Source organism: Eschrichtius robustus, chromosome 13, assembly GCF_028021215.1.
Source record: "Eschrichtius robustus isolate mEscRob2 chromosome 13, mEscRob2.pri, whole genome shotgun sequence".
Classification (NCBI taxonomy): Eukaryota; Metazoa; Chordata; class Mammalia; order Artiodactyla; family Eschrichtiidae; genus Eschrichtius; species Eschrichtius robustus.
In genome coordinates, this window is record NC_090836.1 from 12159194 (window position 1) to 12182355 (window position 23162).

General features: G+C 38.6%; 1 protein-coding gene across 2 annotated transcripts in view; it reads right to left on the reverse strand.

The window, feature by feature from the left end:
* Positions 1 to 22955, reverse strand: part of PLBD1 (phospholipase B domain containing 1) — a 94306-nt gene extending 71351 nt beyond the window's left edge. For both annotated transcript variants that reach the window (XM_068560639.1, XM_068560638.1), the window contains exon 1: positions 22889 to 22955. In XM_068560639.1, the coding sequence (XP_068416740.1) occupies positions 22889 to 22892 (4 nt within the window). In that variant the 5' untranslated portion in view covers positions 22893 to 22955. The remainder of the gene's footprint in view (positions 1 to 22888) is intronic.
* Positions 22956 to 23162: the final 207 nt, after the last annotated feature.

The following is a 23162-nucleotide window of genomic DNA, read 5'->3' on the forward strand; positions in this document are numbered from 1 at the left end:
ATATTTCAAAACATTTTTCTTTCTCAGGTGCACAAACCTTACATTTTAATGGCTTTGAAGATTATGGTTTGTGTCTACGCAAGACCACAAATTTTACTCTTTGGTCTTTTTGTTTTCTTCTTCCTTGAGCAATAAGCCTTAGCCTCTTAGAATTAACCTAGTAGTGCAAAATTTACTAAGTTAAACATGAATTTCTCAGAAGAAAAATGTGTAGGGTAATATTTTAGACTACTATTCAACTTCTCTTCTGTGTATTTACTTCTGTAGTTAATTTTCCCTTTCTTTTTTCTCTTCTGTATATTTACTTCTGTAGCTAATTTTCCCTTTCTTTTTTATTCTTTTCCTCCATTTTTTTGTGTGTAGGTTGTTTTGGTAGTTAAACTGATCATTTGGTACATGGGGATCAGAATATTGAGTTCAAATTGCTGCAGAACCAAAGAAAAAATGCACATTCCTCAGAAATCCTGGGCTCAAGCCTGATGCCTGCGGAGCTTGTTTTGATGACTTTTTAAAAAAAATTAATTAATTAATTTATTTTTGGCTGCATTGGGTCTTCTTTGCTGCACGCAGGCTTTCTCTAGTTGCAGTGAGCGGGGGCTACTCTTCGTTGTGGTGCGCGGGCTTCTCACTGCAGTGACTTCTCTTGTTGTGGAGCACGGGCTCTAGGCGTGTGGGCTTCAGTAGTTGTAGCACGTGGGCTCAGTAGTTGTGGCTCGCGGGCTCTAGAGTGCAGGTTCAGTAGTTGTGGTGCACGGGCTTAGCTGCTCCACGGCATGTGGGATCTTCCCAGACCAGGGATCAGACCCATGTCCCCTGCATTGGCAGGCGGATTCTTAACAACTGCGCCACCAGGGAAGTCCCTTGATGACTTATAATACAATTCTGTGCTGTCTGCCGATTCTCTCTGCAACTCATTTGCTCGTGCTTTATAAAAGCTGCAATCCATTATAATTTCCAGACTGCAGGTGTCTTGTAAATTGGGTACAGAAAAGTGGGGCTGCCATTGGTCAGTGATTGTAAGGCCACTAGCATGTCTTGGCTTTGGGACAAGGGTATAGGAGTGAGATGTGAATCAAGCATGGGCTGACTGAAGCAGGAGCAGAGGTTAGGAGAGAAGTTTCTGTACAAGTTGAATACTAATTACATGGTTTATTATTATTATTTTTTTTTCTACAGATGACCACTATACACTTTTTACCCTGCTGATAGGCATCTTGGTCTCTATCTTTACTTCCAAAGAGGCTGAGAAAGGCACTCCTGAATACTTTTGGGGCCAAGAACATTTTCTGCATTGTTTAAGGGATGTAATCTTTTTTTGCCTGACAGCTCTTTTTCTTCATAATTTCTCTTTTTCTACCTCTTTTCTAAATTAAGTGGCTATATCCTGGAGTAGCTGCCACCAAGTTCCTCAATTTACTTTTCTTCTCCCACTCTTAACATCTTAGCATTTTCTCCTCATTCTACAGACAGAAGTACAAATGCCAAATAAAAACAATTAGCAAAACACAACCCTTTCTTACTGGTGTTTAACCTTGACTACGGATGCAAAATATTCCTGTGTTAAATGTCCCCGATCTTCTTTCAGGTTATGAGGAAGGATTTAAGCCTGAATGGTGTGTAACAATGAATAAATGAAAAGTGCTTGATCAATATTTGGTGAGTCGAGTTTGCTATTGATAATTTTAAAATGAAGACAGTAAGAACACAAATCATAGGCAGTTAATTCTTGGAAAGTGGCTAGAAATTAACATGTAAATATAACCCGGGAAAAGATCCTAATTCAGTCTAGCTGAGTAAATTAGATGAACATCTCCTGGAAACAGGGAATTTTGTTACAAACTGTGCATATCAATCTTTCAGAAAACTGCAGTTTGAGAAGGGAGTTCTGAGGAGTGTTGCCAAGAGAAATTTGAATACTGTCTCTGTTGAGAAACACACACTGTCTGCTAGCTCTTTCAATTTAAAGATTTCAATTTAAATCAGAAACAAGAACCAGCACAACATGGAGTCTTCGAAAAATATTGCAGACTGAGGGGAAAGGAACATCATCCTGAAAGCTCAGATTTCTAAAAGCTGATTTTAGGAACCCAGAGGAATTTTAGGAAAAAAAATTTAGCATATTCTATCGGAGATGAGAAAATCGCCTCTCTTTACCAAGAGAAGAAAGTTTATAAAGAAAAACAGGTTGAGAAGAAAATGCATGAGATGAAAGGGGAGATGGACAGAATAAGAAAAGGTTGATAGAAAACTCAAAATTTCATAGTAGAATTGATATTTCCATTGGAGGCTAATAGTAAAGAGCAGAAATTGACACTGTTGAAAATTGAGTCAGTAATTTGAAGGAAAAATTGATGAGGCCCTCCAAAAATTAGAGGGAAAAGATAAAAAGGAAAAGGAATGTCAAGGTGAGAGATACAAAAGAATTTAAAGTCCAGCCTAAGAATGATATTCTTACTGAAGATTAAATCAAATTAAATATTGAATAGAATAGAAGCACTGATCAAAACACTACCAAGAAAACTTTCCTGAACTGAATAAACAAATCTTAGTGTTTTTTCCTGATATGATGTGATGGGAGGTGCACAACATCACCTACGTAGTAGTCTTGGCAAAAATGTTTCACCTAAATCAAATCATGAGGATCACATTTGGCTGGGGCTAGCTTCATGGGCACATGACATGTTCAGTCAAATATACCCCATCTCTCAAGCCTAAACCCATCAGTCTATGGGCCCTGGTCCTGGAGGTTAAACCTTTACATTTTAGGCTTATCAAAACCTTTGCTCAACAAAGGTAAGTCTCTCCCTAGGGGTAACTGCATACCAACTATTAAGAAAATAGTAGTCTCTGAATTGGTACATAAGGGGGGAAAAAAAAAGGAACTGTGAACGTTCCAGTGAAGGGAAAATGGAAAATGTTACCTGCAAAATAGTAAAAATCAGATTGACTTGGCCGTTGAAGAATCATCTGCAGACTTTGTTGAGAGAAAAGGTTGTGACCATGAAATTTTATACTGAGTTAATTTTAGTTCATGTGTTAAGGTAACAAATGTTTAAGGACTCAGAAAATAGAACTTCTATGAATCATTTTTGAAAGAATTACTTTGATATACTCCAACAGACTGAATGACAGGTCAAAATTAAGAAGAATAGGGAAGCCATAATGTAAAAATTTAGAGAAGAATCTTTCAGTCAGTTTAATAACTTCAGCACTCCACATTTAGGAATTGAGTGGGTTCTGTATTCTCAGGTGGATTCTTCAACCTAGGCAGCAGCTTGCCCTTCAGTGATTCCATTAGCAAGACTGTGTTTTTTTCTGCTTCCCCTTCTTGCCCAGTGACACAAGGTGTATTTCTCAAGCTGCATTCTTCACAGTACAACCCACATTGAGTCCTTGCTGTGGTTGATAACTTGTAGGTGCTTTCCTGTTCAGCACTTGCTACCAAGTAATTTGGTTGACACAGTATGGCAACAAGAATTACATAACAGAAGCAAAGTTGCATAAAAACCATAATGGCCATTTTCATTGCCAAATAAATTGAGCAATGATTTTCTACATCCTGACAACTCCTCTTGAATAGTGCATCATGTTTTTAAAAATTGGCTATGAAAAGCAAATGACTCAGGGGCAATCTATCAGCAGTCATGAAGCTCATCCTCTTATTCTTCTTCTTCTAGGGAATGATCGATATTTTTAATTATGCTTAGGTAGTGTGGGTCCTTTGGCTGAGCTAAACTAGGATTCATGTTTGGATGTGTCTGGTGAATGCATGAGTCCACATGTATTCATCTACCTGAATTGGGTTGTACTGAGGAAGGACACTGGAAAAGTAGGTTTGTGTGTGGGCACCTGGGGGAAAGCAGAGCAGGTGGGGAGAAGGATGACGGGATGGAAAGAAAAGCATGGTGTCTCTTCCATAATTTGCCTGCTTTGTTAACCTGGTTTCAGCTTTTGAAAGAGAAAGGGGTTTCAGGCAGAGCAGAAGAAACAGATTTCAAGGAGATTTTGATACTTGGGACCATTAGAGCTTTGTTCTGATGCTGGATGACAGCATGGGCCATGGAGTGGAGAAGGAAAGCATCGCTTCCACTAAGTAAAAATTGCATGGGGAGCCAAACGGCATTGACACTGTTAAGATAAAGTGGATATATATGGAAACCCTACAGTGATGCTATGAAAAGAGTCCCAAAATGAAATAGTTTAATATCACAGACACCCGTTTGCAAGGTTAATGAAATGAATAATGGTGACTGGGGGGAGGAAGGGAATCAATTGGCAATTGTATCATAACCAAGTTTGTTTTACTGCATGCATATTTATATATACATTGTTATATACCCAAATGGATATTATTTTTAAATGGGATTGGGGAAGCGAAGCTGGCTAAGCAAAGGAAAGAAGAGGGAGGGGATATGGGGACCTGTGTATGCATATGGCTGATTCGCTTTGTTGTGCAACAGAAACTAACACAGCATTGTGAAGTAATTATACTCCAATAAAGATGTATAAAAAAAATTATGTGAGCATATTATAATGGATGTCTCTGTCTGGTGGGCTTGGGGGTGATTTTTCCCCCCACCTGTCAGTATTTTCCCAAAATTCAATGACAAGAATATGGCAGCTTTCTCATCTAAAATTTTAATTTTGCAATATCCATAGGAAATATCATTTTATATTAAAAAATATTTGAAGGTGTCTTGACTGAACAAATCCTCTTACTAGATTCTAACTAGAATTAGGAGTTTTAAATTGGCTATTGTACACTTTGAAACATAAAGTATATTTCAGATCAAGCCTTTTCACTTTGAATAAACGCTTTAACAGTTCCATTCATATAATTTTCGTAGTTGTTGTTATGCTTTTTCTTCAAAGCCTTTCAATTGCCAGAAGCAAAAGTTGGGTGTATGAATCATCTAGGAAGCATTTTCAGAATAATCATGGTTGCTTAATGTCCTGCTATCAACCCGATCTTCTCTGGGCTGGGATTTCAAAAACCTCAGAAGACTTGAACTTCCCCTAGCCTGTGTTGTTGAAAGTGACCAGCCCATATGAGAAAGCTGAAATTTCATAACTCAGCCTTAGCAATAAGACTCTATATGCCTTTCTATCTCATTGTATCTTTCCTGGGTGAACCCCCTCCTGCTTGACCACTGGATCTGAAATATCTTGCCCTTTCTTTCCATTTTTGACGAGACTGTTCTCCTAGCTTATCCCTTTCCTCTCTTCCTTTCCAAAACAATCTATCATTTAAGGGTCAGCTCTAGGCCCAAATCAGACACCTTCAAATAAGCATTTTGGAACACCTGGTAAAAAGTAAGTTTATGCTAGATACTGTTAAGAGTCCCGGTTAGAAAGTTTGTGGCTACCGTCTTAGATTAAGAACTCGCTATCTTGTAGTGGGATTTAGGTAAGAACACAAATCACTACAACGCAAGACAGAATAATACTAAGTGCCATGCAAGTAGGAGTTCGATGAGTTTCAGAGAGGGAGGAATGAGCTCTACTCTGAAGCTGCGTTCATCCATGTTGACCTTTTCCTTCCCTGAACTATTGTTGCACTTCTTATTTATACCACTAATTTTCGCCCTTATTCTCTGTTTCATGTGTGTTTTATGTGTCTGTACTTTCCTCAAACACCTTGAAATCAAGGGAAAGTCATAAATGAATTTTGTTTTCCCCCAGAGTAGCCCAAAACAGTAGGGTACCTGGGTTGTATGGAATTGAATTCCAGCTTAGGTGGATTACATGACAGTGTGGATGATGGTCATGCAATCATTCCACTGGAGTAATGACTTTAAATGCCCCAGGCTTTAAGAAAGAGACTCCACTAAGTCTCTCCAAATAAACAATAAGCTAGGTAAAAGCAATGCGCTTGCTCTTTGATCTCCAAGATTGGTCTCTGGCTCTTCCTCTCAACCACATTGCTTCACTAGCTTCACATATGTATTTACATTCTGAAGCTCTTAAGAGAATGACACTCTGCCTTTTGAGCCATTATGTTTTCCATCAAGCAACTCTTGTTGACACTAGGATCTGATGGCCTAGGGAATGACTTATTTTTGCTTCCCTTCTTACCATTCTTACCTCCCTTATTCTTTTTTTTTCTTTTGGCTGTGCCACATGACATACAAGATCTTAGTTCCCTGACAAGGGATCGAACCCGTGCCCCATGCAGTGGAAGTGCAGAGTCTTAACCACTGGACTGCCAGGGAAGTCCCACTTTATATATTTTAGATATAGGACTTTTACTAGATATTAGATCTGCAAATGTTATCTTGGACATGTAGCATGCCCAATGAATGTTACCTGTTATTTTTTTTGTAAGTGTAATTATGTTATCAGAGGGGCAGGTTTGTGCAACTAAATATGAAAGCATACATATTCAATATGGAAATAAACATAAAGTAATACAGCTGTCTTTGACCTTCAAGTTTGACTAGTGCTTTAGATATTCATTTATTCATTCATAAAGAAACATATGTATCAGGAACTTTGCTAGACCTTAGGGATTACAAAGAAGAATAAGACAAAATCTCTGCTTTCAATGATCTCACAGTCTCAGAGCAGTCAAGGCATAAACCTATAATTATAATACAGTGTGGTAAGCTCAGTGACTGATAAACACGGGGTACTTTTGGAATTCCAAAGAAGGATGTATATAGCTTGGGGTGAGGTTAATCAAAGAAATCTTCCTGGTTGAGGTGAAACTAGAGCTGATTCTTAAAGTGAGTAGGTCTGAGCAGAAGAAAAACTAGGCTCCCTTTTATTTCTTTTTCTTCTCTGATTGCTGTGGCTAGGACTTCCAAAACTATGTTGAATAATAGTGGTGAGAGTGGACATCCTTGTCTTATTCCTGATCTTAGAGGAAATGCTTTCCATTTTTCACCATTGAGAATGATGGTTGCTATGGGTTTGTCACATATGGCCTTTATTATGTTGAGGTAGATTCCCTCTATGCCCACTTTCTGGAGAGTTTTTATCATAAATGGTGTTGAATTTTGTCAGAAGCTTTTTCTGCATCTATTGAGATGATCATGTGGTTTTTATTCTTCAATTTGTTAATATGGTGTATCACATTGATTGATTTGCGTATATTGAAGAATCCTTGCATCCCTGGGATAAATCCCACTTGATCATGGTGTATGATCCTGTTAATGTGTTGTTGGATTCTGTTTGCTAGTATTTTGTTGAGGATTTTTGCATCTATATTCATCAGTGATATTGGTCTGTAATTTTCTTTTTTTGTGGTATCTTTGTCTGGTTTTGGTATCAGGGTGATGGTGGCCTCATAGAATGAGTTTGGGAGTGTTCCTTCCTCTGCAATTTTTTGGAAGAGTTTGAGAAGGATGGGTGTTAGCTCTTCTCTAAATGTTTGATAGAATTCAACTGTGAAGCCATCTGGTCCTGGACTTTTGTTTGTTGGAAGATTTTTAATCACAGTGTCAATTTCATTACTTGTGATTGGTCTGTTCATATTTTCTATTTCTTCCTGGTTCAGTCTTGGAAGGTTATACCTTTCTAAGAATTTGTCCATTTCTTCGAGGTTGTCCATTTTATTGGCATATAGTTGCTTGTAGGATGCTTTGTATTTCTGCGGTGTCTGTTGTAACTTCTCCTTTTGCATTTCTAATTTTATTAATTTGAGTCTTCTCCCTCTTTTTCTTGATGAGTCTGGCTAACGGTTTATCAATTTTGTTTATCTTCTCAAAGATCCAGCTTTTAGTTTTATTGATCTTTGCTATTGTTTTCTTTGTTTCTATTTCATTTATATCTGCTCTGATCTTTATGATTTCTTTCCTTCTACTAACTTTGGGTTGTCTTTGTCCTTCTTTCTCTAGTTCCTTTAGGTATAAGGTTAGATTGTTTATTTGAGAAATAAAAGGAATACAAATCGGAAAAGAAGAAGTAAAACTGTCACTGTTTGCAGATGACATGATACTATACATAGAGAATCCTAAAGATGCTACCAGAAAACTACTAGAGCTCATCAATGAATTTGGTACAGTTGCAGGATACAAAATTAATGCACAGAAATCTCTTGCATTCCTATACATTAACAATGAAAGATCAGAAAGAGAAATTAAGGAAACAATCCCATTCACCATTGCAACAAAAAGAATAAAATACCTAGGAATAAACCTACCTAAGGAGTCAAAAGACCTGTACGCAGAAAACTATAAGACACTGGTGAAAGAAATCAGAGGTGATACAAACAGATGGAGAGATATACCATGTTCTTGGATTGGAAGAATCAACATTGTGAAAATGACTCTACTACCCAAAGCAATCTACAGATTCAATGCAATCCCTATCAAACTACCAATGGCATTTTTCACAGAACTAGAACAAAAAATTTCACAATTTGTATGGAAACACAAAAGACCCGAATAGCCAAAGCAATCTTGAGAAAGAAAAACGGAGCTGGAGGAATCAGGCTCCTGGACTTCAGACTATACTACAAAGCTACAGTAATCAAAACAGTATGGTACTGGCACAAAAACAGAAATATAGATCAATGATACAGGATAGAAAGCCCAGAGATAAACCCACGCACCTATGGTCAACTAATCTATGGCAAAGGAGGCAAGGATATACAATGTAGAAAAGACAGTCTCTTCAATAAGTGGTGCTGGGAAAACTGGACAGCTACATGTAAAAGAATGAAATTAGAACACTCCCTAACACCATACACAAAAATAAACTCAAAATGGATTAAAGACCTACATGTAAGACCAGACACTATAAAACTCTTAGAGGAAAACATAGGAAGAGCACTCTTGGACATAAATCACAGCAAGATCTTTTTTGACCCATCTACTAGAGTAATGGAAATAAAAACAAAAATATACAAATGGGACCTAGTGAAACTTAAAAGCTTTTGCACAGCAAAGGATACCATAAACAAGATGAAAAGACAACCCTCAGAATGGGAGAAAATATTTGCAGATGAAGCAACTGACAAAGGATTAATCTCCAAAATATACAAACAACTCATGCAGCTCAATACCAAAAAAACAAACTACCCAGTCAAAAATGGGTGGAAGACCTAAATGGACTTTCCTCCAAAGAAGACAAACAGATGGCCACAAGGCACGTGAAAAGATGCTCAACATCACTAATTATTAGAGAAATGCAAATCAAAACTACAATGAGGTATCACCTCCCACCACTCAGAATGGCCATCATCAAAAAATCTACAAACAATAAGTGCTGGAGAGGGTGTGGAGAAAAGGGAACCCTCCTGCACTGTTAGTGGGAATGTAAATGGATTCAGCCACTATGGAGAGCAGTATGGAAGTTCCTTAAAAAACTAAAAGTAGAATTGCCATGTGACCCAGCAATCCCACTACTGGGCATATACCCAGAGAAAACCATACTTCAAAAAGATACATGCACCCCAGTGTTCACTGCAGCATTATTTACAATAGCCAGGTCACAGAAACAACCTAAATGTCCATCGACAGACGAATGGATAAAGATGTGGTACATATATACAATGGAATATTACTCAGCCATAAAAAGGAACAAAATTGGGTCATTTGTAGAGATGTGGATGGACCTAGAGACTGGCATATAGAGTGAAGTAAGTCAGAAAGAGAAAAACAAATATTGTATATTAGTGCGTATTTGTGGAATCTAGAAAAACGGTACAGATGAACCGGTTTGGAAGGCAGAAATAGAGACACAGATGTAGAGAACAAATGTATGGACACCAAGGGGGGAGAGGGGGGTGGGTGGGATGAACTGGGAGATTGGGACTAACATATATACACTAATATGTATAAAATAGATAACTAATGAGAACCTGCTGTATAGCACAGGGAACTCCACTTCGCTGTGCAGTAGAAACTAACACAACATTGTAAAACAACTATACCACAATAAAAAAAATAAATAAATAAAACAAAGTAAAAAATAAAAAGGAAGAAGAAAGAGGAGGCAGACAGGGGAAAGGTTTTGAAGTTCCTCCGTCCACACAGTTTAACTCAAAAGCATGAGAATTCCATGCTTTATTTAATTGAAAAAATTGTACTACTAAAAAGTTATTTGAAATTCATTGGCCTATCATTCAAATGAAATGTAAAGAATAAGGTATTAAGTGATAATACAAGGATGAGGCAAAACTTTTGTTTCATTGGGAGTGGAACTTAGCAGGAATTGCTGTAGACAGAGTGACACAATGTATCTCAAGGAACATCCTGGCTGGGAGCCCAGATAGGCTACTACCAATGTTAAAATGCCTAAGTGATGTCACATGGTCCTCAGCTTTGATGGTGCAGGAAGTTGATTATCAGCTAATAAGAGATGATCAATCTCTTGAGGACTGCTTCAATTTAAAAATAGGAGATGAGGGACTTCCCTGGTGGCACAGTGGTTAGGAATCCTCCTGCCAATGCAGGGGACTCGGGTTCGATCCCTGGTCCGGGAAGATCCCACACGCCACGGAGCAAATAAGCCCGTGCGCCACAACTACTGAGCCTGCACTCTAGAGCCCGGGGTCCGCAACAAGAGAAGCCACCGCAATGAGAAGCCCGTGCACCGCGATGAAGAGTAGCCCCCACTTGGCGCAACTAGAGAAAGCCCGTGCTTAGCGGTGAAGACGCAACGCAGCCAAAAATAAATTAAAAAATAAAAAATAAATAAAATAAAAAGAGGAGATGAAAGTAAAAGCTACAATGCGTTCATTTATAATAAGAAATAAGAAATTCGTGCAAACTGAAATACCCATGTTGTCGTGACTGGTACACATGCTCCATATAGGGCAGGCTAAACAGTTGTCTTGAGATCCTGAAGTCAGAACAAAAAGAATTAGCAAGAGCGGGCAGCTGCCCGTTTCAGAATATGGACTCAATTTCCTGTTCCGATTCTTCAAAACCTCAATCTGTGTGATTTCTTAGATTTAAAAATTCTCATGATTGCGGTTATCTGAAAGATGAGATCTCGGGAAACAGGGGTAGGTCTTAGGCGGATAAGCATCTAACCAGAATGCATTTTGGAATAGACACAAATACCACCTGCTGAGGCAGCATTATAAGCTGAGGTCATGTTGAGACATCACGGGAAAGAAATTAGCAAGGGAACGTATACCTGCCAAATTATTAGTGCCACATTGGCTGTGAAAGTGGGATATCTCTGAACCTTTGAGAGCTAGATAAAGCATAGTAACATAAATTCAGAGTATTATGCATATTACCCATTTACAGAAAATAATTAAGTGTGGATGCATAGATGCATAAGTATGGATGTGTATATAAAATATTAGGAGTGGTTTTCCTCTATAAAGAAACCTATGTGAAAACACGGGTATTCTTCATTTTCTTTTTGCTTTATCTGTGATTCCAAAATTTTCTGGAATAAAAATGTGCTACTCATGCAATAAAGAAATAGAAAGTTAGAAAAAAGTAGCATGGGAGAAAAAAGACTGAATGTCTCCCACACTCACTGGAACAGCTAATAGTTGTGCAGCTTGGATGGTGTTGGATGTGAAGAGGTTAAGACCATAGGGGACACTAAGAAGGGTAGTGGAAAGGGGTGTGTTTAAAAGCTTGTAGAAAGGGCCATGCTGCCGCACAGAAAGGAATTTCTTTTCGGTTTGGACTGAGAAACAGGAAGGGACTAGTTTTGGTAGGAGTTTTAAATGCCCCTCCTGTTGGCAGAGCCAGCAACAAAAATATTTATCTTGCGTAAAGAATGCACATGTTATTTTTTGAGCACACTAGAGTCATTTATGGAAATCGAGCATGTTCTAGGCTATCAAGCAAGTATCCACAACTTATACAAAGAATTAATAGATCACAATAAAATTAAATCAGAATCAATAACACAAAGGTAACAAAAACCTCCCTCAAACATTTAAAAAATTTTAAAATACGTATTTAAATAATTCATGGATGACAGAAGAAATCATAAGGGAACTTTGACAATACTTAGAACTCCACGATACTGAAAATGCTACTTCTCACAACCTGTGGGATGCGGCCTTTTATAATGCATGATTCTCTCAGCAAAGTTGTGGGGTGGAGCTTCCAATGTGTACTAAGGCATTTAAAGGAGGCCACATCAATTTCATTTTCTACATTATTTATATTTATGTACGGAATGGAACCTAGTATATATTGCTTTGCCAAATTAAAAATGACTTTTAGGGACTTCCCTGGCGGTGCAGTGGTTAAGACTCCGCGCTTCCACCGCAGGGGTCACAGGTGCTATCCCTGGTGGGGGAACTAAGATCCCGCATGCCACGTGGCATGGGCAAAAAGAAAAAAAAAGGATTTTAATATAAGGGCCAATTTACAGACGTTAGTTTGATTTCAATTAGAAGTTGTATGACAATTAAGTGACTGTTGAAGTTTTCCACCGGGAGCCAGGGTCAGGGCAAGTGTTCTCTTAGGACTCGCTTCTAAGGAGTGTAGAAGCCTAACGAGGGTGAGTGAGTATGGTTGTATCCTGGATATCTTCCAGACTTTTTCAACAGGATTCCTTGAGAAAATCTAGCCCTAAAGGGCCAAAGACATCCTTTGTATGTAATGAGTTAACCTCTCTTATGCGTCTAGAATGGAGTTAGTTAGGCACCATCTTTGGGGGAATTAAGAAAATAGTCACTCAAATAATTTTCTGCATCCTGTGGTTTAGATGATGAACCCAAGTCGAAAAGGGCTGTGTGACAGTGGAGTAAATCCTGCTCTGGCCCTTCTGGGCCCTCATACCTGGGGTTAGCCCAGAGGATCCTCATCCTGGTTATGAGACAGGCGACTGGGTAGTCAAGGGGAGCTGGGTGAAAGGGCGAGACCCTGGGCTGATGGTGTGCATGCTTGAGAGACGCATCTTTGAGCTCATACCTAAGATTTTTCCCTTGTCCTCAGGGCAACCCTGTGTCCTCCTTCAAAATCCTCTCCTTGGCTTTGGAGCCAAGTTAAAACAATCCAGTTCCTTGTATTTAAAAAAAAAAAAAAAAAAGAGAACTCTACAGGACATAGGAAAGAATGATCACTAGTCTAAGATTGAAATTGTAGCAAGAAAACAGAAACTTAGACACAACTCTCAGGGCATCATTTTCTAAAAAATAATAAACATTAGGAAAGTTCTGATTATATGACAAATACCAGTTCTAACAACCACCAGCATCACAATCACCTGAGATCCTTATCAAAAATACAGAGTCCTGGTCTCTATGACATCAGAATTTCTACAGTAAGGCTTGGGAATCTAATTAAAGACAAAGAACCACTGACTTAAGTAGATTTGTTGGGCATGTAGCAAAAGCCTTTACCCAACCCTTGTTAGATCTTAATCAGGAGGCTCCAGAGTGGTTTCCTTTGATATACAGAAGACCTCTGCCATTTGTGGATTCAGTAATCATAGTTTAAACGATCAAAGAGAGGTCCCAAATATCCATGACATGTAGTCATTAGAGGTTTCGCTGAGGCACAAAGTCTAGATCAAATGGGAGGAAGTCAGCAGACGGTCCCAAAGACCCAGCATTGCAGCACGACTTTTGTAATTCTCTTTGTCAGCATGCATTCTGTAGGAGGAATTATTTGCTAAAATTGAAATTATGATTTTAAGGATACACCAAGGTCTCAGGGCAGGTAGGAGTCTTTTCCGATCTGATAGCGAGCCCTTCGCCCATTCTCCAGAAACTTCTTGAAGTTCACAAGTCTACTCCTAATTGCCATACCATTGATTTTTTAATTTAAATCTGGATTCTATTTGCCCTCTGCAGTGTTTGGCTCAGGTGACAGGTCCCTATTTTCAAACATCCTCCTTTTTTGGTGTTTATGAGGCCACCTCTTATTTTCTTTCACTCATTTTCATGGACCTTCTGCTTCCTGCCTCTATAGGCAGGGGACCTCAAGTTTCTGTTCTCGTCCTTCATTTTCCACAGAGGTTTCATCTATCTTAGTGACCTTGTTGTGTGCTGGTCTCAGCCTATCAATAACCAATGTTATTGTTGTGGTTCTTATTATGATCTCAAGACGCCCTTCAGCAATAACCATCAGGAAACTTTGAAAAAAAAATAAAGGCTCACTGCTTACAGGACCTAGAAATTACACAGCACACCTGGGGCCGCACAGTGCGGTCACGGGTAGAGAAAGAGAGCTGAGGGCCTGGCGTCCTGTTTTTACTGGGGTCTAGGGTAGGGGTCCCAGGGCTTTGCAGGCTCACTCTTTATCAGTCACTTTAAAACATAAGAGCAGGAATTTAAAGTGTGGGAAGAGAAAAAACAAGTGGTTCCAATGGTCAGCTACTGAAATCAGTCAAGACCTCTAAGACAAAGTAGCTTCAGTGCAGGGAGGTGTCTGGCTCTTATCTAGTCATGTGGCTGGCCGTGTGTTTATTCGGGATATCTGCCTTTGAAATGGTTGCCTCAGCAACTAAAGCGTAAGTCAGGCACTTGCAGTACAAAGAAGAAAAAAAGAAACATCTGTCAGGGTTTACACTACAGACCTCAACTAATACTTTGCAAATATCTTTCTAAGTTTACAGTAAGTGTCTTGTTATCATTTCCATTCTAGCATGAAGTTCCAATCTGTTCCATCATCTCCTAATTTGTTTATTCAATCATTTAAAAGTATCTAACAAATATTTTTGGCTTCCTATCACGTGCTTGGGATGTATTTGCGTGAAAAAAACAAGGTCACCACCCTGCAAAAGCTCAAAAGCCATACTCAACGTCACGTCTCCTGAGGTAACAGAACTTCTGTGTTCCACCAGGAATGTAATACCTTCCAGTCATATTGGCTCCAAAACTTGGAGTTCCATTTGACTTTTCCCATTTCCTCATCCCCCAGTTCTAATCAGTCACTAAATCCTGTCGATTCTCTTTTTGGATTTTCAAATTCTCATTTGCTCTCATACAAGGTACATGACTCTGGTAATAGTCTGCTCACAGATGCTGAAAATGAAAGAGGCTTTTTGTTCTCTGCCATTTTATTGCATCTTCCTTGATGTAGACTTACCTTCCTTTGTGTCATTCGCCTCTCTGATCGCCCATTACTTTACAAAAACCAGGCCAAAGCCATGAATGTAGAGTTCAAGGCCCTCCGTGATTTGACCCCATCTTCTTTTCACTCTCAAGCACTGCTATCACCTCTACTGACTCCTTCAAACTGCTCCTCCCTCAGTCCTCCTCAGCTTAGTAAAGGGCCACTCCTTTCCTACGGTTCCTCAGGACAAATACCTTCAGTTGATTGACCTTCAACTGACCTTCACTCTTTTATCTCCACTTCTAAACTGTCAGCCAGTCCTGCTGGATCTGCCTTCAGAATACACCCAGGATCTGACTACTTCTCATCCTCAATGCTGCCATACTAGGCAGATTGGATCTGGAGAACAGAAAGAAGATATCCAGCCCAGATAAATATAGAAGAAACTTATCTCTCTAAACTTCTGTATCTTCGTGACAGAAGAGTGAAGGAGGTGTAAGACAAATGTCCTGCCTGCAAGAAACTTTTAGACCAATCAATGATGACCATATATATATCTCCAATATGACTAAAGAATAAATACAAGTGCCAAATGAGTAGTACTGAGAAGAGAGAGCGAATAATAACCCCAAAGTTTCAATTCCGTCATTGGCTTTGGTATCTGGGCAACCTATGTCCCAATACTGGCCTGTACTTTCAGTACTTGTGTAATGTTAGGCAAATTGCTCATCTTTATTGCTACAGAGTCTGTAAAGCAAGGATAATGGTTACTTAAGAGGTTGTAGTGGATTAAATTAAAGGATATCCCTAGTACCTATGTTTAACGAACATAGGAAAACTGAAGAAAGCTGGGGTTGCAGACAGAAATGGATGAGTTGGGAAAAGGCCTTTCTTTTTTTCTTTTTCTTTTTTAAAGTGAGGAAGCTCTTCTTTTTTTTTTTAAATAAGTGAATGATCTTTATTTATTTATTTATTTTTGGCTGCATTGGGTCTTTCCTTTCTCTAGTTGCGGTGTGCGGGGGCTACTCTTCGGCGCAGTGGCTTCTCTTGTTGCGGAGCAGGGGCTCTAGGCATGCGGGCTCAGTAGCTGCGGCTCGGGGGCTCTAGAGCGCAGGCTCAGTAGTTGTGGTGCACAGGCTTAGTTGCTCCGCGGCACGTGGGATCTTCCCAGAGCAGGGATCGAACCTGTGTCCCCTGAGTTGGCAGGCGGATTCTTAACCACTGCGCCACCAGGGAAGGCCCGGAAAAGGCCTTTCTAATTTTGTAAGATCTCTGGAAAAAGGGAAATGGTTATCCCACAGTTCTAGATATCTTGTGGTTAGGAGGTTTTCCCCTTACAACTCCATAGATGGCTACTTCTGCTGAGTATCACCATTCTTCACAGAATGCTATTCAATTTCCCTGCTGGGCTTGACAGATTTAGAGACTTTGCAGACAGGCAGCCTTGGTTTCAAGCCCTGTCTCCACCAATTAGTAGTGGCAAGTTGTTGCTTTAAGTCCCTGGAGTCTCAGTTACAAAATGCAGTATTGCCATGAAGCTTCATGAGATAGTGTTGATAAAGTGCCAGAGAGGCGTTCAAATTTCTATCTGATCTGCCATTCTTATGATTGGCGCTGGACTTAGGAATCTCAATTTCTTTTACCCTTCTCACCTAAAGCCTAATCATTTCCTATCTATCTCCAGCAGCCAGCACTGTGGTACTTTTCAATGGATTCTACCCTTGTCCCCTGGGCCTTCCTGGTCACAGAAGTCTGGAGCAAGAGAGTCAAGAGGAGGAAGAAAAGAACAAGGATCTGCATTCATGTCTCCTGCAGGGATGCTCTGGTTCCACACTGGCTTTCATCCAGACTTGTGTCTAAATTTCTCTGCCTTGAGAATGAGTAAAGCAAAAGGGGAAGGCTTGTGCCCACCTTTTGAAATTATATGAGTAGGGCAGGATATATCTATAGTAGATCAAATCATGGCCCCCAAGATATGTCCATGTTCTGTGAATGTGATCTTATTTGGCAAAAGAATCTTTGCAGATGTAATTAAATTAAAGATCTTGAGAGGAGATCATTCTGAACTATCTGGATGGGCCCTAAATTCAATGACAAGTGTCCTTTTAAGAGACAAGAGACAACGAGGGTAGACTTGGAGAGAAGAGGAGAAGGCCATGTAAAAACAGAGGCAGAGGTTACTCCACCAGAAGCTAGAAGAGATGAGGAACTGTCTCCCTCAGAGACTTCAGAGGAAGCACAACCCCCAGACACCTTAATTTCAGACTCCAGTATCTAGAACTGTGAGAGAATAAATTTCTGTTGTTTTAAGCCGCCAAGTTTATGGTTTTGTTACAAGCAACCCTAGGAATCAATGCAGTATCCAGTCAACATTAATCATAAATAATGAGCATACGTACTACTGCTACTACTATCTTCCATCTGTTGAGCATCACATTTAAGATAGCAGTTTCTGGGAGCTGCAAGTTAGCTCCTAATTCTATTCCCAAGATGTCCACCCTCAGCAAGCCTGACAGTGATATAATTAAAAAAAACTATTTGGTCTTTGTCCCCTGTTCCTGGCACAGAGCTCCTAAAACCCTGAGAATTTCCTGGGCAGTAAGAGTATCTTTTGTATGCTAATGAGATGATCCAAGGCTGGGGGCCCCTAGATAGTTTCAGGATGAGGGCTGGTCACCAGAAAAACCAACCAGGGGATTACAGGGTTAGAACTTTCAGACTTGCCCCTCCACCTCTGGGGAGAGGAGAGGGATTGGAGATTGAGTCTGGCTGCCATCTGGGTAGTAAGGAGGACCTGGTACAGTCCCTTCTAAGGAGATTCAAGAGTAGCCTCTGTTCTTAGTGATTCTAAATCAGAAGGGTGGGAGAAAGTTGGAAAACATTAGTTTGGAAAGTTGTAGCCAGATGTTTGAGGAAACTAGGAGAATTCAGGATCCAGTCCAGTTTACAGGGAGATAACAAAACCATTAAAGACTAAAATCTGATACCTAAAAAGGCGCAAAAATAATTTTTTTTTCCTACACTTGCCCCCGTTTTTAATCAAAGATAATCAAAATAAAACTAATTTATTTGCATCAAACCTCATCTGATTATTTACATGAGTGCAGCAAGACTAGTGCTTGATCATATAAGCTTTTTAAAGACTGCCTTGCTAGGACTTTTTATAAAGAATAATAGATTGAACTCTTAAAAAATCTCTCCTGGTCAAGTAGCCAATCCAAAGTTCAAGCAGTTCCTTAAAGCTGTCTGGTCATATCTGAGTCTATGCATATCTCTTGCAAATTTGATACTCCAGTCAAAGCCTTGTTGATATAGTCAATATTTCCAACTGTGTTCTGTTACAAGGAGAACAGATTCTCACTGAACTTAGCAAACAACTAACTCTTTTGCCATGAAAAGAATACTTAACAAGTTTCCAAATTCTAGAGGGATTAGGTAGGAAGAAAAAGTAAATGTTTCATCTTTGTTTCCAAAGGCATATCTTACTAAATCCTTGATAGCTTTAAGAGAAAAGAGAGAAAGGTTTCCTTAAATCTGGAAAAGCAAAACATAAAAGAACGAGCAAAATTCATAAAAATTATAATCATCTTCATCATTTCAATTAGCCCCATGTTAATTCTTACTCTGCTTGAATTGTTTTTCTATTAATTCTGGAAATTTTTACCCAGTTCAGTTTTATGATCTTAAAGTGATCAGAAACCTGTATTCTACAGTACCTGTCAGAGTACTTTCTATGAATTTTTCTAAAGCTCAAACACCTTTGTAGGAACACTTTTGCAAAATTGTTATAGTAAACAATAATTGCCTGTAAATGACAAGAGGCTTAAAATGCCCATTGTTAAAGATCTGATGAAAGTTCATTATAATGGAATTGACAAGAAAATTTGGTTATTTCTGTGACACATAACATTTCAAGATAACTAGATTTATGACATAACATTATGGCAGGACATATCTGAATTTTAGGAATTTTATACAATGTCTAGAACACTTATATTAGTAACATTCACCCACATAATATAACCTAAGGTTGATCATCACTTATTTCACAATGCTTCTCATGTAATTTAATATGCCAGATAAGTCTAATTAGTGTAACATCTCTCTTTCTATAAGGAGAAAGAATGAATCTTTTCAGATGTTCTAACTTGGGTTTTTCTAAGTTGGAAAAACCCAAATTAGTTCAAGGTCAAAAAGACATTGTTTAGAATTTGAATTTTAGAAAGTTTGTCAAAAATGTCAAAAAAGGTTTTAAAACACTTGGTCAAATATAAGACCATAGGTCACTGTGAAACTATACTCAGTTATCCACTTAACCAAAGGGACAAAGACTTCAGAGGCAAATAAAGAAAATTATACACTTCTGAGTAAAATTTATCTCTTTTCAATATTGAGAAGATAGGTTTACTTAAGTAATCAAAGACCTGATGATAAAGATAACATGAAGCACAGGAAATTATTTTGATAAAAGACAAAATCTTTGTTTTCTGGGTACGTAACTTAAAAGATAAAGAAAAATCTTTTACAATCTGTTATTATCAAAAGCAGACCAAAAGTCCAAGAAAACTTTGTAAAAAAGAGAGAGAAAACCAAATTATAATTTTGAACCAGCTTAATTTTGATATGAAAGCTCATTTACTTAATTAAATTTATTTTAATTCATAGACTGTCCTGACTACACCTAAAATTCTTTTTTGAATATTCCTTTTCCACAAACTTCCAAATTTTCTTTTTGCATACATACATTTTGGATTCATTTTTGTCCTATTTTTTCCCTTATTCCCAGCCAGGACAAAATTACTTTCTTTTCCTTTAACAAAATGCATTTCCATTCCTTATACCTATTTTACTGAAAACACATATCTTTTCTTGTATATGGAAATGTTTTCCTTATTATTTTTAGTAGCTTCAATCACATATATTAGAATTATTTTTAATCCTTAGAAGCCCTTAATTTTTAGTGAAAGCTAAGAAGTAAGCAATTGTAAATTGTTCTTTATATTAGCATTCTATGGCCTGGCAAATTTATACTTTTTGTAATTTCTGGAGATATGCTTTTTTATAGTAAATTTCTCAGCTTGGCACAAAACATGTTTACTAATAGATCCAAATATGTCTAATTCCTCTATAAAAAAGGAAACAAAAAGTGAATAAACTGGGGCTTCCCTGGTGGCGCAGCGGTTGAGAATCTGCCTGCCAATGCAGGGGACACGGGTTCGAGCCCTGGTCTGGGAAGATCCCACATGCCGCGGAGCAACTAGGCCCGTGAGCCACAACTACTGAGCCTGCGGCGTCTGGAGCCTGTGCTCCGCAACGGGAGAGGCCGCGACAGTGAGAGGCCCGCGCACCGCGATGAAGAGTGGCCCCCGCTCGCCGCAACTGGAGAAAGCCCTCGCACAGAAACGAAGACCCAACACAGCCATAAATAAAATATAAAAATAAATAAATTAATTAAAAAAAAAAAAAAGTGAATAAACTTATGTCAGTAATTTATATTTCAGTCTTTCATTTAGAAATGATCTAAATATTCAATGAATTTCCCTCATTTAATTTAACTTAGCAAAGTTCTAAGGTTTTAGGATATCAGAAAGATTTGGAAAAATGGCTTAGAAAGTTTACCTAGAAACTCTTATCTATTTAATTTACTTGTTCTCAACATTTAGGTTAAGCTACCCAGAAGAACTTCATGGGACATTAGACAGAGTCATCCGTCATCCAAAGTTATTTTTCTGGCAGACAAATTTTGTAACAGAGATAATAGGACCTTATTTGATTAGTAAACCCAGGTAGAATAAAAGTTTTACATTTAACATTGATAACCCTAAAGACATGCTTGCTTTAATTAAACCAGCAAACTTAAACTAGCGTTAATACTGAATATTTTCCCAGATCATGTGAACCTGAAAAACATTTGGGTTAGTCTCTATTACATTTATAAGAATTTTTATGAATACTAAATTTATATAAGCACTTAAGCCAATTAAATAGAGCTCTTTTACAAACTATTAATTTTAGTAATACCATCCAGAGGTAGTAAATGCCACACATCTACAACACATAAACACAGCCAAACACAAAGAGACCTAATAGTTTTCATTTTACTAGTTATTGAAGAAGTTGGATCTAAGTTGTTGGGTTTTTTTTTTTTTCCTTGATCCTAAGTTTCAAATGATCTTCCCCTCTTTCATTTTTCTTATGATAAGAATTACATCCCGAAGTTTGTGCTTCAACATTTACATCTCAGAGACAGAGGGAAACAATGTAAGTTACAAGCCTTTTAAGATAAACAGGGGAGGTTTGGGGATTGATAAAAAGGAACAAACAGTGAACTTTTGAATTGCCTCTAGAGCTGTCTTCCTAGTTTTGTAAAGATGTGACAGTTGCTCTCAATTCCATAAGAAATTGGGTTGAGGCTTAAATGATATTATGGATTGATCTACTCATCCAACTGCATTATCTTTAATTTCTTTAGGGGACAAGGCTTTAAAAAAATTCCTATCAGGATCTGAATATCAGCTTCCAATCTCTGAGCAACTTTTGACCACAGAGCTACTTAAAAATTCTTTTAACTGTCTTGTCAGTTTTCAGCCAGGACAAACAGTACATATTTCTAGCAAAATTAAACAACTTCATGGACCCAAAGGCATCCTCAAAGAGAGTGAAAAAGGTACTGCCTTCTCAAGATCCAGAGTCACTCCCAAAGATAGCCAAAAGAAAGAACCAACAGCCTGCATGTCCCAGGGAGGCAGAAAGTCAGGCCAAGCTCTTTGAAAGGTAACTGTTTAATAGTCTTTCCAGCATAGAAAGGCAATTCAGACAGAGGATTGCTAGAATAACTACTCGAATAAAGGAGGATAGAGCGGAGCAATAGGAATTACATCAGTCCTATAGTCTTTTGTTTTAGGTACCTTTTATGTCCTTACTTTTTTCATTTTAGCCTTTTGCAATGAATCTTTTAATGGGCTATTTTGGAATTTTGAAACATTTTGGAGGCTTCTTCATACCAATTAAAATATGTACCCCTTGTGTTTAAATGCACTTCTTAAATGATATTAACCAACTGGAACATTCCTCATATTGGCCACTGTGATTTCCCTGAGGGCTGGCAGCAGTGTGGTAGGACCCTTACCAAATGGTGTTCAACCCACATTTCTGCCCAGCCATATCTAGCCACAGATGGGGCAACCCACATTTCTGTCTGGCCATATTTTGGGGCCCCCAACCTGATGGTTATCAAGGCAAGTTCTCAGGACACAAAATTCTAGATTGTCTTTAACAAGATTTTGACCATATTTGGTAGATATTTATAGCTTCTTGGACCATAGTTCTTAAGCAGGTATGTAGGAAGGTAGCGTGCTTAACTCTTTGGGTTTTAAGGATTCCCTTTTTTTTTTTTTTAAGAGAAAGTTTTGGGTCTTTCAGAGCCAAAATAATACATAAAAGGGATGTGCTGCTGGGTTGGGGATTGTGTGGCGTTTTGCAGGGTACCGCACAGCACAGAAATTTTCTTGAGGTTGGCAGGTGACCTAGTGTTGATCTAACCCATTCTGTGACCAACTTGTCCTAACACCAGAGTCTTTGGGTTAGGTGGTGAATATTCTAACAGCTTCTATTAAATGCTCTTCCCATGCTCACCAATTTTGTGATTTTTGTTTGTTTGTTTGTTTCTGAGATTCCCATTAGCTATAGCCTTTACTTAAAATTTTATTCACTCAAGGCCTCACACTGAACCCAGTCCCATTTAAATCAGATCTAGTCTGAATCCAGATTAGTCCAGTTTTTAAGTCAGACCCAGCCCAACTCTGGCCAATAATTACCTTCAGTTCCCGATGTGGAACTGGGGATCTGGGGACAAAACCAAGGGCTGGGGTTTCCAACCAAATAAGTATCTATGGAAAAAGCCAATTAGATTAGGAGCTCCACGCGAAGAGGGCAGAGCTGAGAACCAAGAAGGGACTTACCCATGGGCCTTGGAAACGGTGAGAAAGACAGTGAACTCAAACAGGTCACAGGGTACCACTCCTGTGTTTCTCCTTGTCTTTGAAGCTGTCGAAAGTCTCCCTCAGTCCCGCTGCTGCCATCAAACTATTAAATAACAAAAATACAATTAAGTAAATTTAAGGATCAAAGTGGCTTTATTAAATAATTAATGATTCAGGCAGTATCCCATCTAGCAAATAGAAGGGCATTCTGCTAAGCTGTACAAAAGGAAAGATTAATTAAAGGCAGAAAGGG